The following is a 14,695-nucleotide window of genomic DNA, read 5'->3' on the forward strand; positions in this document are numbered from 1 at the left end:
TTTTCAAGCTACACCTATCTAAAAATCTAAAAAAAAAAATGTTGGATGTTAAAAACGGGTAGTTAGTTATGTGTCAAGTTCAGATTCAGAGCAGTCATCAGGCTACAACAAAGTTAACATAACGTAAACATGTCATTTGGAAGTTTATTTTGAAAATGTTCACCGGAAGTGTGGTTGGTGGTGCAATCATATCCTCCTGTGTGTGTTTTTGTGTAGCTGTCACTGTTCCTTTCTCTGTCAGTGTCAAGAGAGTTCACACACACGTTTATACCGGGAACATAATGTAGTTCATGTTCAAACCGGAAGATTAACCGACTGATGTTTTCTCTGTCTGCTCGAAATGGCGGAAGTGAGCGAACCTGTTAGGTATAAACAACAACCAGCTGTTTTCAGCCACTCTGTCTGCACCACTGACAACTTTTATTATTCGATTATTGAGTTTTTGTATCTGACTCTTTGTAAAGTAACATGCATGAACATTAGTAGGCTTATATTGTGTGTTTGCATTACTTACAGCAATTGATGGGCAAATGTGTTTATGGGTTTTAAGTTTGTATACTCTGCCAAAGTCTTTCCCACCCTTAGTTTTCTCTTTAACTGTCCTTTAGTGTTGTTCCTGATGAAGGGAAAGGAAAGTTCAAGAAGAGTGACGATGTTGCTTTTTACAGGTATGTTGGGCCCTTCAGATCTATTTTTTAATACACAATTAAGTGTACTTTGCAGAACAGATGCCTCGGTTTGCAGGATGACTCTGAAATGTATTCTATATTGAAACTTTTTTTTTTTTTTTATTGTAACTTTTGAGGCGACAGATCCAGGGCCCAGAATTGCAGTACCGAGCCCTTTTGGACACCATGGTGCTCACAGAGACGGGGGCACGTTTTGAGTTGTTGGAAGCGGAAACGCAGGTCTGAACAACAGTGTTGCTGCAAATCAGAAATAAACAAAAATTACAGAGGTAACTTCTGTCCGACCAGAGTACTTCCCTCCCACCTGGGTGTTGTTCTCCGGGGCTTCAGCTGGATACTATTGGAAATTTGACAACGTTTGGTCATTGTCACATTGAAAAACAAAAAGATACTGTACTATTATGTTATTTCTCTGCTGCATAAGTGCACATCTGTGGGACCATAATTTGTGCTAAATTTCAAGAGAAATTTTTCGTTGTAATTTGCATTTTCATTGATAATTCGTTCGGCTGCACAGTATCATAGAAAGAGAGAGATCCTTATCTTCTTCAAGCAAGGATTAAGATTCTGGATTATTAGACAGTCAGACTGACAGAAATGAACAGTTCCTTGGTGTTCAATTAATTTATAAAGACCTTTTTAAATGTGACCTGAATGTAAATTAAAACGTCTTCAGTACCACTGACTTTCACAAGCATCTGCTCCCATTATCTCAACATTAAAAACTAAACTTGGTTAAAAAAAAAAGAAATCTCATAAGAGCTGATGTACCCTTTTTGATTTCACATTAAAATCACTCTTACTTTGCTCTTTTCACAGACCTCACTGCTTCTTTCTGTGTCACCTTGCAACCATGACACTGTGAGGATATTAATAGATGAACTGAGGCCTGTTAAAGCACGCTACCGAGTCCCAGATGTGATTTCGGGGGAACTGCATTGTGAACAGTAAGAGCTGCATCAGCCTCATCCCTCCATTATGATATCTCCTTACACAAGCTATGCAGTTAAAAAAACCTCTGACACACTTAAAGCATTGTGTCTGTGTCGTGTTGCACATCTGTGATTCTCATGTTGTGTTTATTGGCAAAAAGGAATCTGAGATATTAATCAGTTAGGAGTTTCTCTGGGATAGGCATGTCTTTTGTTTTTGTCCATAAGTCAAAAGGTCAAACCCCAAAAATCATAAAATAGCTTCTAAATTAAAACTTAAGGGTACAGTTTCAACTCCAAATTGCTGCAGTGGCCGACGTTTTCCCTTATTGTCTGGCAGGCTAAGAGTGGAGAGACAGTCTGAGGACTCTGTCACCCTTTCCTGGTCGTCGGGACATCACCAGGTTTGTGTGTGGAGTTTCCCTTTCCGACTGGACATCCTGTGTGAAGACAAAGTCGTGGTTACGTTCAACTCTAAAGGCAAACTGTGGTTCGAGACGCTGCAGGGTCCACACAGGCGAAGATCTCAGGGGTAAGGGGGGTTGTTTACGGGATACAAATCAGCGCATGAAAAAGTGAATTCAATTCGATTTTCTTTGTGTTTTCCTCAGGGCTACATCTCATGGCGGTGAGGTAAGAGAATAACTGCAGTGTAAGATGAGTCCTACTTGAAGCCTAATCCGGTCTTTAAATGAATTAGTTCTTTTTCACTTTGTTCCTCTGACAGCTTCAAGAGGACCACACAGGTTTATTATGGAAAGAGACTTTCAGGACGTTTGTGGATATCAAAGCTAATGGTTTGTTTCTGCTGTTTTACCATTTTAAAAGGCAGACTTATTCCAGACAGGAATTCCAGCCTTGATAGTTACAGTTTTAGTTCCAGAGGCTTTGAGAGACTTGAAAGTTTGGAAAATGCTTAATCTAAACTGTTTTCAATGTTAAGAATATGCTTGAATTTGAATAGACTCTATTTTCTGTCTCATGTAAACCAAAAAAACTTTTAATATTTGAAATTAAATAATCCTGTCGTCATATATGTTCATCGTCGTGAGATCAAACATCTGCTCTCAGAATGCACGTGTCCTTTGACCTTGATACTTGACCTTGATAATAAAGGCTTTTTTAGTTTAGGTACCATGAAAGTGCATGAATCTTACTCTTAAAAAGCTGTATGAACCACAGTGATATTCACTATAATGCAATGGACTTGAGAGAAATATTGTTTGTGTTTCTACAAGGAACACGAGAATCGTTTTAAGTAAAATACTCTTTTTATTCTGTCAAAATGCTGCATTATTTATTCTGCAGATTTTGATTCTTAACAGTTATGGTTAAACTTTGAGCATGCACAGAGACATGAAATACTTAACATATGTACATAATAACCATATTGACGTAGCATCTTACCTGACAAATTTATAGAGAGAAATTTACAAATGAAAAAATCATCTTCAAGAAGAATCATTATGGGGAAAAATACAGAAAACATGAATAAAAATGAAAATACTTCTGGTTCATTTCCAGGTCCCAGTAGCATCGGGTCAGACCTCTGTCTCCACGGGTTCAGTCATGTGTACGGACTACCGGAGCACGCTGACAGCCTTCAGCTCAGAGACACCAGGTACATGTGTTTTAATCAAATAGCATGTAAGTAGCATGTATTTATAATCACAAAATAAAGCTTTGAATTGTCATAATCATAAGATAATCACGGGTTAAATTAATTTACTTTCACAGAGGCGGGGATCCTTACCGGCTGTATAACTTGGATGTCTTTGCGTATGACTTGTACAGCCGCCTCGGCCTGTATGGCTCTGTGCCGCTGTTGGTGGCCCACAAGCCAGACAGGACTTTGGGTGTTTTTTGGCTGAATGCATCTGAAACTTTTGTGAATGTTCATTACAGCCCATCTGACCAGCAGGTAACTCTTGTTTCAGTGCTGTTCTCAAACAGTATGTGCGTAAAGAGGCAGAACCTTCAGGAGGAAGTCAGTAAGAAGTCCAGTCCTGCAGACTTGGTGCTGCTTTTGCAAGTCCTCCTGGTTGCAAACAGACAATAGAAAGTTACAACAATACAACTTCCAATGTAAGGCATTTTGGAAAACATGCAGAAATGTACATACATATAACGACCCCTCACCTCCCCCAGGATGGCCAAACACCCCCAGTGAAGAGGAGGCGGATGGAGCCTCAGACTGACGTCCACTGGCTGTCAGAAAGTGGTGTGATTGACTGCGTGGTTCTGCTCGGGCCCGGTCCACAGCAGCTGTTCACCCAGTATGCTCAGCTGACAGGTGTGTTTGCAGTTCTGCATGTATTCTATTGTGTGTATTTACCAATTTAAAACAAAGCATGACCTGAAAAAAGAGACATATGTTCATTTTCAGGTTCATACTTGTATTTTGGGTTTCTACTAGAACATGTTTACCATAGACTGTATAAAAAATGGACGTAGCATACCCATCGAGGTCCGTTCTCTCAACTTGATCCAATCGTACTCATCTACGTCGCCATCTTGTCAGACTTTGACTCCGCCTCATTTCCTCTTACCAAAAAAGGGCGTTGATGTGACATTAGGGGGAGGGAGATACGTCCATCTGGCTGACGTTTACCTCCGAGGAGAAGTGAGGGTCAGCGGCTAACTGTCACTCAAGAGGCCGCACCCCTAATTATTCATAAACTTTAACCTCCAATAAAATAAAAACTAGCCTGGTACAAAAAAATTCACCCCCCTCAGTGTTGTCATGGAGATATGACCTAAACATACAGACTAGAATGTTTTTTGTACCAGGACTTAAATGGGTTAAATTATGCTGTGAAAACGGTCTGTTTAACATGGGGGTCAATGAGAAACTGCTCTATTGTGAAACCTGCTCCTACTGGACACTGGGAGAACTGCAGTTTTAAATGCACTTCCTTATTGGATCAACCAGGAAGTCGCTGTGATTGGGGCTTGATGTTAACATGCTTCAATGTTCAGAAAACATAATTTTTCTCATACTGTCTTTCTGTATTCACCCTCTGTATGAAACGGTTTTCACTTTCAATGTCAGATTACATCTCCAATTAAACCACAATAATTGATTTAACAAATAATTCGGAGTTGTCTGTTTATCGTTTTGTGTAATTGGAAAACTGAAGGAAAATGGTATTAAGCAATCATTAATAAAAAAACAGAAGTATACTGTATATCTTTCACTTTTAATTGTATCCTCCATGCGTGAATGTTGACAGTATGCCTGTACATGAGCCATCTCTCCCCCCCCTCTGTCAGGATATCAAGCCCTCCCCCCTTTGTTTGCACTCGGGTATCACCAGTGCCGCTGGAACTACAACGATGAAGCTGATGTGAAGGCTGTAGATGCTGGATTTGATCTCAACGACATCCCATACGACGTGATCTGGCTGGATATTGAGCACACGGACGGGAAGCGTTATTTTACCTGGGACTCTGTTCTTTTCCCTCAACCAGCCGGCCTGCAGCGCCACCTGGAGGAGAAGAAGAGGAAGGTGAGTTTAGTCTAAGGGTGTGCTGTAGATTTACTGCCTTTTTTGGTTGTTCTAATGTCAATTTTGTTTATTTATTGTGCTTATATTTCTTATCTTTCAGTTGGTTGTTATAAGTGATCCCCACATTAAGGTTGATCCTGATTGGTCGTTGTACTGTGAGGCCAGAGACGGAGGGCATTTTGTCAAGAACAGAGACGGGCGGATCTATCAGGGCTCTTGCTGGCCAGGTAATGTTTTTCTCGATTTAAATAATGTTTGAAACTATTATGAAAATGAAAATAAACTTAATTTCTTGTATAATCTTCCCTCCACATTAAGGGAATGCCCCACATACTCTTCTTTTGCTGTGTGTCCTGTCTCTTCTATTTGTATGTTTTCTTTTTATTTATTAGGGACTACCGATGCAAATTAGCAGCTTCGCTATAATCCGGCACATTTTACAGAGAGGTTTTAATATTTATGTTCATTAATGTGCACTGTCCCTATCCAAAAATAAAGCATTTATTATTATATTTAATATTATTATTATTATTGTTTTGTTTTTTACGGAACCCCTGAGAGACAAGTGAAGTTTCTTTCCCTGTGTGTAGGACTTAAGAACAGGTGAAAAACAAAGTTTTCCCAGGATGAGGAGGATTTGTTGAATGTGATAATAATCAGCACTAGAACATGGGGTAGTTGTGCACTTTAGCCTCTTGAGTATTACAACACCTGTTCTTCAGTCATAAACACAATTTTTGTATCAGACTTAGAAAATGGATCAGCAGTTTTTTTTTTCCCTCCAGATTAGAAACATTTTAAAGGTAATTTGTGGAGCCATTATAGAGCTCCTCCACACATAGTAAATAAAAAAATTGTTCTTGACAGCTGGTTTTTGTTTCATTCTAACTGTCGTGTGTATTAACCGGTCACAGGTGAGTCCTCTTACCTTGACTTCAGCAGTCCAGACACTCGTGCATGGTACTCCAGATGTTTCCACCTGGATAAGTACAAGGTAGTGAAAAAATAATCTACAAATCAATACTACTGCATATATGCAACCCAATCTATCCAAGAGATCCACAGATAAGATGTATAATTATGTTTTCATATCATATTCTCACTCACTGAGTAGTTTTACAGCCATAAAGTTGTTGTTAAACTTCACAAACGTCATGTTTATGTCTGACGCAGGGATCGACGCCATCGTTATTTGTGTGGAATGATATGAATGAACCATCTGTGTTCGACGGGCCGGAGCAGACGATGCCAAAGGACGCAGTGCATTATGGGGGCTGGGAACACCGGGAATTACACAACCTGTACGGCTTCTACCAGGTATCGTTATTCCACCTGTACTTAACATTGTCTTTGCAGAAACAATCTCATTAGGCGTACAACGTAGCTAAATGACTGTTATAAGTAAAGTGTATGAAGTGAATTACCTCCTCTTTTGTTCGTTCACAGCACATGGCCACAGTGGAGGGTCTAATAACTCGCTCAGGTGGATTAGAGAGACCTTTCGTCCTTTCACGCTCCTTCTTCGCTGGCTCACAGAGACTTGGTATGTTTTTGAAATGAAAAACAAGCTCAATCCCATGTGATGTCTTCACGATTGTATCTTTAACTGCATTGTTTGTGATTCTGTGTTTGGGATGCAGGAGCAATATGGACAGGTGACAATGTTGCCAGTTGGGAATATCTGAAGATCTCAATCCCAATGCTTTTGTCTCTCAGTGTGGCAGGGATCGTGTTTTGTGGAGGTGAGCACAGCACTGTACATGGTGGACTGATTTCTTTTAATATTAAAGTCAGACCTATTGTAAGTGACAGGTTTGAGAGTAGGAAATTCTGGACAGTCATTCTGTAATGTGTTTTGGTACAGAGACATCCTCCCACAGTCACTAGACTGCTGCTATTTAATTTCTTAGTTGCGGCCTCTTCTATGATTTCTCCCTCTGGGTTTCAGCCGATGTCGGTGGGTTTGTTCAGGATCCGGAGCCGGAGTTGCTGGTGCGCTGGTACCAGGCGGCCGCCCTGCAGCCGTTTTTTAGAGGTCACTCTGAAAAGGAGACAAAGCGCCGGGAGCCCTGGCTGTTTGGAGAGGAAGTGACCGCTGCAATTCGCACTGTGATCCAACAGAGGTACTTTAAGTGAGGTGTCAACCGAAGGAGCTTCAGACAGGAGAAGAAGCAGGGATGATGGAATAATTCAACTTTTGATCATTTGTATATCAGATACTCACCAAGTGTTACCTTGAATTCCTGAAGGAAGCTTTGTTTTTCTCACATGGTGAACGAAAAATCCCAAAACAAAGAAAAGTCTTGATGCATTCGGAATTACTTATCATACCTCATTAAAAGTTGTACTCAATAAGAATTGCCATACCTTGTTTCTAGCGGCCTCTTAGGCAGTGAAATGTAACTGCAGGCAGGTCTGCAGTCAGGGGTACTTGGTTCTTTCAGAGCCCTCCATCTTGTCACGTTGACAGTAACTATGTGTGTTGGTGTGTTGACTATTTACTTGTTTGTTTTTGCTCTTTTTTAAACTTTACTGAAACACATTCACCTGCACTTCCGGTCCGTCTCCTATATCTTCCCCTCTTAAATCCATACACACACATGTGACACTTCTACAAGCCAGACTCAAGGTGGAAGTTCCCGATTTCCGATTACAAATGAAGCAGCGTCACTAACATGGCCGCTTATTTACATCAAGCCTGCAAATGTCGCCACAGACACAGATAATATTTGTAATACTCTGCAAAAAGGCAAGTAGAAGTGCTTTCATTAGTGGCTCATATCACCATGGTTTTAACTCACTCTTCGATAGATAGGAACTTAAAAGACAATTAAATAGATGAAAATCTAACGGTACAACGAGCAGACTATAGCACAGATTTATCATGTCTTTCTTGATTTTTTTGAATACATTTACACGCCTTGTCTCTTTTGAGCTCAGGTACTGTTTGCTTCCATACTGGTACACTCTGTTCCACCGGGCTCACACCTCAGGACTGCCTCCACTCAGGTCAGTGCTGCTGCCGCCCTCTGCTGCTCAGTGGAAGTGCTGCATTAAACCCTCCTTCACCTTTGAGTTTTTTCAGACAGGAGAGGTCAATGATGATGATGTAATGTTCAGGGCTGTCCTCGGTTACAGAAATTTAACACCATAACACTCATACAATTTTGTTGACAAAATCATGTAAAACAGTACTTTAAACCTGGTGTTTACCAAACGTGCTCATAAGGTTCTGAGAAATAAGTATTTCAGCTTGGAAAAAAACATAACAAATAAGTAACAACTAAATAAATCTTAGTCAAGTAAGTCTACAATGACTGAAGAGTGGACTAAAGATAGATAGATAGAAAGATAGATAGATAGTTAGAAAGATAATTAGATAGATAGATAGATAGTTAAAAAAGATAATTAGATAGATAGTTAGAAAGATAGATAGATAGATAGATAGATAGATAGATAGATAATTAGAAAGATAATTAGGTAGATAGATAGTTAGAAAGATAATTAGATAGATAGATAGATAGTTAAAAAAGATAATTAGATAGATAGTTAGAAAGATAGATAGATAGATAGATAGATAGATAGATAATTAGAAAGATAATTAGGTAGATAGATAGTTAGAAAGATAATTAGATAGATAGATAGTTAGAAAGATAGTTAGATAGATAGATAGATAGATAGTTACTAAGATAATTAGATAGATAGATAGTTAGATAGAAAGATAGAAAGATAATTAGATAGATAGATAGTTAGAAAGATAATTAGATAGATAGATAGTTAGAAAGATAATTAGATAGATAGATAGTTAGATAGAAAGATAGAAAGATAATTAGATAGATAGATAGTTAGAAAGATAATTAGATAGATAGATAGTTAGAAAGATAGATAGATAGATAGATAGATAGATAGTTAGAAAGATAATTAGATAGATAGATAGTTAGAAAGATAATTAGATAGATAGATAGTTAAAAAAGATAATTAGAGAGATTGACATTTAAAGAAAATGAAAAGCTGTTCAGAGCGTTATAGAAAAGTTGATTTTATTCATCCTGTACAGACCTCTGTGGGTGGAGTTCCCGAGAGAACAGAGCACCTTCACTGTGGACCACCAGTATATGATCGGTGATGAATACCCTTCTTTTACATTTGCATTATTACACGGTGTACCCAGGAAGTATTGCACTTTTGTTTTACTTAGTTTAATCGTCTTTGGTTTCGTGTAGGTGGAGCACTGCTGGCCTGTCCTGTAACTGAACCACGTGTTCAAGAAGTCAAAGTCTTACTCCCTGGATCTGGTGAGGTAAATCAGGAAACACATTTATATATTCTAATGTGTTCCTGAAACACTTCAGTGTGGATGATAGATATCTATATCCTGTTTTCTGTTTCAGATTTGGTATGACATCCACTCTGCAAAGACGTACGAAGGAGGCAGGACTCTGAGTCTTCCAGTCACATTGGACACAGTTAGTCACACAGCAATAGTTATTTCATGCATAATAAAGCCAGATATAATATATATATTATGGAGGAAAACTTTGCTTTCCTGGTGTTTCTCCTGTACAGGTTCCTGTGTTCCAGCGTGGCGGCTCAGTGGTCTGCAGGTCAGCAGGAAGTGGCTCCTGTACAGCAGAACTCCAGCAGCTGCCCCTCTCCATCACCGTGGCCCTCAGTTCTCAGGTTAGCGCTAAAAGGATGTGAGAGCGAGGCTTCTGTTGGTAAGGCACATGGCACATGGAGACAGGGAGGTGACGTAGTGAGTAAATGGAGTAACCCCTTCCACCACTGGGGGAATACAGGGATAAGAAATCCCTGCATTGGCTGTTTATATTACAGACGTCCTGAGGTAAGACTATTTTACCCCACATCCCAACATTAAACTAATCCCATCTGATTAGGGTTATGTCTCTATGGCTTCTCCATCTGCACTGGAGGGGCGTACTGTTCAGCTTGTCAGGCTTCTCTCCTTCCTCTCAGCCGACTGAGACTGGAGAGGAGCCTTCAACCCCTCCTGGACTCATTGGAGGTGCAGCTGCTTCTCCCCATGATTGAAGCATGTGGCAGAATACTGATGACCTATTACAATCTCCTTCAGTCCCTTCAGGGCTGTTGTTGTCCCTTACTCTGGCTCCATCTCCTGGTGTTTGTAGACCTGAAGTGTAGTAAAACATCACAGTGTACCGAAGGCTCTGCAGGCCACGTAACGTTACAAACGAATAATTATTGGTTAAGAAATGTGTAACTGCTAAAAGTTTGTACATCTCTTTATAAAATACAAAAGGACTTCTTTTTAAAAAATTGATACTAAAATTAGATATTAGATATTTGACATTTGCCTAATTTAATGAGTGAATTGCTGAATGCAGGGAGACGCGGACGGTGAGTTGTACCTGGACGACGGCCACTCCTTCAGCTACCGTGATAAAAAGGCCTTCTGCCTGCGCAGGTTCAACCTGCTGTCAGGCCGTCTGCTCTGCCGGTGAGTCATCACTCACACTTACAAAAAAGGTTTTTCATTTTTAGACCACACTTGAAAAGAGCTAAAAGAAATAATAATAATTAAACTCTGAAATGAACCTCAAATAGTTTGAATGTTTCAAATGAAAACACTAACACATGATAATCCGTTCTTCAATGACTTGATTGGAAATAAAAGACTTGACAGACTAGATTTGTCTTGATGCATGATGACTGAAATGACATGTCTGAGTTAAGTTGAAAATGTATATATTAAAAGCATTAGTTAGTCTGTGTATTATCAAATTCAAAGTTAGTTCCTTATTTCTGGGATTTTTTGCTTGTACATTGCGTCTGTATGTGTACTTTTTAGATAAATGTCATAAGACAATGATTATTCAAATCTTCTATTTGTATCTGTTGATGTTTTTCCTTTTCTTTCCGCCTAAATTTATTTGAAAAGTAAGCCGTGACACAAAGTTAACTAGTGTTAATATGGGAACTGTATTGTATTTACCCGAGTGACCTGTCAGTTCAGTTATTCGGTATATTTATGTTCCATTAAAACAAATCTACAAGTACATATATAAACACAAAATGTCAATTTGTCTGTGTTTCATCCGTAAGTAAGTAAAACATTGACAATTTGTCTTAGAAGAAATGAGGAAATCAATAAGCTGGAGTTTTTTGTTTGATGACCCTGTAGTCTGTCAGTATTTCCCTGTGTTTTTGATTGAGAAAAGAAAGACATTAAGAAAAAAGCTTTTATAAAGTTGTTTCTTTAGTTTGATTACATTTCTTTCACTGAATATCAATAATTTCAGTATAACAACAAACAGGTTGGATAAATATTATTATTAGACAGGATCTAATAGCTTGTCTTTTCTCTTTATGAAGACCAGATACTGCAGGTAGACCTGAGTGACTTGACTGTACTTGTCCAAGAAAAAATGACTCTGGACTTACTTGAGACTTGCACCAAATGACTTGAGTCATGTGTGATAATCTGACATCTGTTGTTGCGTCTCGCAGTCCTGCCTGTGAAGAAGGAACATTTCACTGCGATACTGTGGTCCAGTCAGTCACCGTCCTGGGAGTAAAGAGCAAACCATCCACAGTGGTCGTCCGCGTGTCAGGTGAGGAGCTCTGCCTTTTTATAGTTGCATTCATTCACAGTTGAACATTCACAAGTACAGTGACATCTCACATGCAACGACGTGAGTCCCAGTGTTACACTCTTACTAGTTTCCACAACAACTGGTTTTCTCTGTATATATTTTGCTCACAAGGGGTCGCCCTGGGTTCAGAGCATAGACTGTATAAAAAAGGTCCAGAGGCCAGAGAGAAACACATCACCGAAGTGTAGGAAACTCAAAAAAAGAATTTGAATAACCTTTTACTTTGCTGTAATTTAGCAAGATTTCCGAACATAGCATTGGATAGAATCAAACACCAAGCGTGGTTCATTTAAAGTAAATCTCTTGCCTAAATATGGCATGGTATTGAAGTGTTGGAAATACTGCGGTCAACGTGGGCGCTTGTGTTTTACTGTTCAACGCACAAAATTGCTTTGTTATGTTAAAAGTGTTTCTTTGTCATAATGTGTAGAGTCATAGGAAGATGTAATGCAGTGGTCAATATAGCCGCCGCATTGAGACACACACCATAATTACGTCTAAGATGAGCTAAAGGTAACCAGTTGTTTCAGATCAACCCAAAACAAAATGTTACCTGGATGCAGTTTTTTTTCTTAAAGCCCCTTTATAAGGGGAAATTTTATGTTTTTCCACTCTGTTATTATATTATTCATGTTACGCACATGCACAAACAGGACCTGTATACATGCAATCAATGGAGAGATGGCCTGACGTCGCAAGCAGTTGGGGGTTCATTGCCTTGCTCAACAGCACCTCTCCAGCCACCAGTCCACATACTCCATTCATTATCCACACAGGGACTTGAACTGACAACCCTACGGTTCCCAGCTGAGTCCCCTATGGACTGAGCTACTGCCCCTTTTCTTTTTTTTGCCTTTAGTGAATTAAGACTAACTGGCAATGACTGCAGTGTGAGCTCAACTGTCTCACAGCGTAGAGCAGCGGCCTGTGATGTTTGTGTGTTTTGCTCTGGTGAGATCGAATCCAAATGGGCTCGATCTTAAAAGCCGCATGAGCATCCGTCACAACCAACACAAGGAAAAAGCTGACCTAAAACCCCAGCAAAGTCCTGAAAGTTTGGAAAGTGCTTCATTTTATGTTTCCAAGGTTTGGAATATGCTTGAATTTAAATGTATATGTAAGTATATATATGTATTCCAATGTAAGTATTCTTCCAGGATCATTATGTTCATTTGATCCTTTTTGTTGTTTGAACAGAACAGGTATCACTGTACGCTCTGTTACATACAAACATATAAACCATTTAAAGGCTGTCTGTTCGTTCACACCATTCAATATTCATAAAAAAAATCTATTTTATCGTCATAATTGCTTAACTCTGGAAATCAGCAAGCATAAAATAATCATGATCAAAACATACAATTAAATATGAAGCTGGTAAAATATCAAAGTGTCATTTAAATAATAAAATATAAAATATTAAATGACGTAAACTTTCACAATTGTATTCATAGTAACAACTTATATGTTAGAATAATAAAAGACTAAATCCAATATAAAGAGTCAGGGAAACATGTTTTATTCTGAAGGAATTCATCAAACATTCAAATTAAATTTTCTTACACAGAATCCTGAGAATTAAATAAATCACATTAAATATAAACAATATATATAAAAGAATAGTCCATGGTAAAGTATAACATCTTTTCTATCTGTCGCCAGGTGCTGAAGACTCCTCTGCTGCTTTTCAGTACACGGAGAGCCGCTGCATGCTGACAGTGAACGGCCTGAAGCTCAGAGTGACGACGGACTGGGAGATACACATGCGTTAACTGTGAACATGTCAGTCGCTCATTTCACTCCTGCAGAGAATGTCACGTAAACCAATAATGTTTATTAGCAAAGTACAACACTTGATCGAATATATTTTAAATGAAAATATTTTATGCTGTTGACACTGACGAAAGTGCTAAAGGTACTGCATGCACCACGTTTTAAATATTTTACCTTTTTAAACCTTGAAACAAACAACTAAGACTTACATGTTTGCAAATCCCTCCATTCACTTCTGCTTCATCGAGTACTGTACTGTTAAATATGGAAGAAATAATAGATCAAGAGAACAAACAACACTTTTCTATCTGTGAGTGATGAGATTATTTCCTCTTAAATTGTCAAGAGTGATTTTTGATAATAATCAATGAGAAATGACATGTAGTTTTAAAGTTGTGGGGTGAAAGATTGCTGAATAAAGGGTGTTTTGATGTGCAGCTTCATGCTATAACGTCAAATTTGTATTAATCATTTTCAAACTACGTTATTTCCAACAACAAAGGAAGAACAAAATAAATAAGAAAATAATAAAGAAATTAGGGGGAAAGGAAAAGAGAACAATAATAATAAGAAGAAATAAGAAATATAATAGGAGAAAAGAAAAGAGAAAGATTATTTGAAATAAATGAAAAACAAAATGAAATACGAAAAAAATAGGGGAAAAGTGAAAGAGAAAAATAATAATTAATAAATAAACATTATTATATAAGAAAACCATTAGGAGAAAAGAAAAGAGAATAATAATAATAAATTAAAGAAATAATACAAGAAAATAAATAAATAAATAAATAAGAAAACAAACAGGAGAAAAGAGAAAAATAATAATTAAATAATAAACATTATTATATAAGAAAACCATTGGGAGTAAACAAAAAGAGAATAATAATAATAAATTAAAGACATAATACAAAAATAAATAAATAAATAAGAAAACAAACAGGAGAAAAAAAATAATAATAATTAATAAATTAAAAAAATCATATAAGAAAACAATTTGGAGAAAAGAGAACCAGAAAAATAATAATAAAAAACAAATACAAAAAAATAAATAAATAAGCAAAAAAAACAGGAGAAAAGAGAAAAATAACAACAAATAAATAAATAAGAAATAAATTGGGAGAAACATTTCTCTGGTCCAAAAAAGGGTTCCCATGTTA

General features: G+C 37.9%; 1 protein-coding gene across 1 annotated transcript; it reads left to right on the forward strand.

Moving 5' to 3' along the window:
- The first annotated feature begins 241 nt into the window (after positions 1-241).
- On the forward strand, positions 242-13,934 carry ganc (glucosidase, alpha; neutral C). The gene is made up of 25 exons (XM_083924037.1): positions 242-366; positions 609-668; positions 806-908; positions 1,509-1,636; positions 1,962-2,153; positions 2,233-2,254; positions 2,349-2,418; positions 3,146-3,242; positions 3,359-3,542; positions 3,770-3,914; positions 4,895-5,130; positions 5,231-5,357; positions 6,045-6,124; positions 6,304-6,447; positions 6,577-6,673; positions 6,771-6,872; positions 7,079-7,253; positions 8,071-8,139; positions 9,188-9,252; positions 9,354-9,430; positions 9,522-9,596; positions 9,697-9,810; positions 10,497-10,609; positions 11,620-11,723; positions 13,428-13,934. The coding sequence occupies exons 1-25, from the start codon at positions 341-343 to the stop codon at positions 13,535-13,537; spliced, it is 2,715 nt and encodes a 904-aa protein (XP_083780163.1). The 5' UTR covers positions 242-340; the 3' UTR covers positions 13,538-13,934.
- Positions 13,935-14,695: the final 761 nt, after the last annotated feature.

Source organism: Echiichthys vipera, assembly GCF_963691815.1.
Source record: "Echiichthys vipera genome assembly, chromosome: 12".
NCBI lineage: Eukaryota > Metazoa > Chordata > Actinopteri > Perciformes > Trachinidae > Echiichthys > Echiichthys vipera.

What these genes read in the sequence shown, in the direction of transcription:
- ganc (XM_083924037.1), top strand. Translation starts at nt 341, where the DNA reads ATGGCGGAAGTGAGCGAACCTGTTAG. An exon ending in CCAGTATGCTCAGCTGACAG is followed by an intron (nt 3,915 to 4,894) that starts GTGTGTTTGCAG and finishes CCCCTCTGTCAG; the next exon opens with GATATCAAGCCCTCCCCCCT. An exon ending in AGTGGTCGTCCGCGTGTCAG is followed by an intron (nt 11,724 to 13,427) that starts GTGAGGAGCTCT and finishes ATCTGTCGCCAG; the next exon opens with GTGCTGAAGACTCCTCTGCT.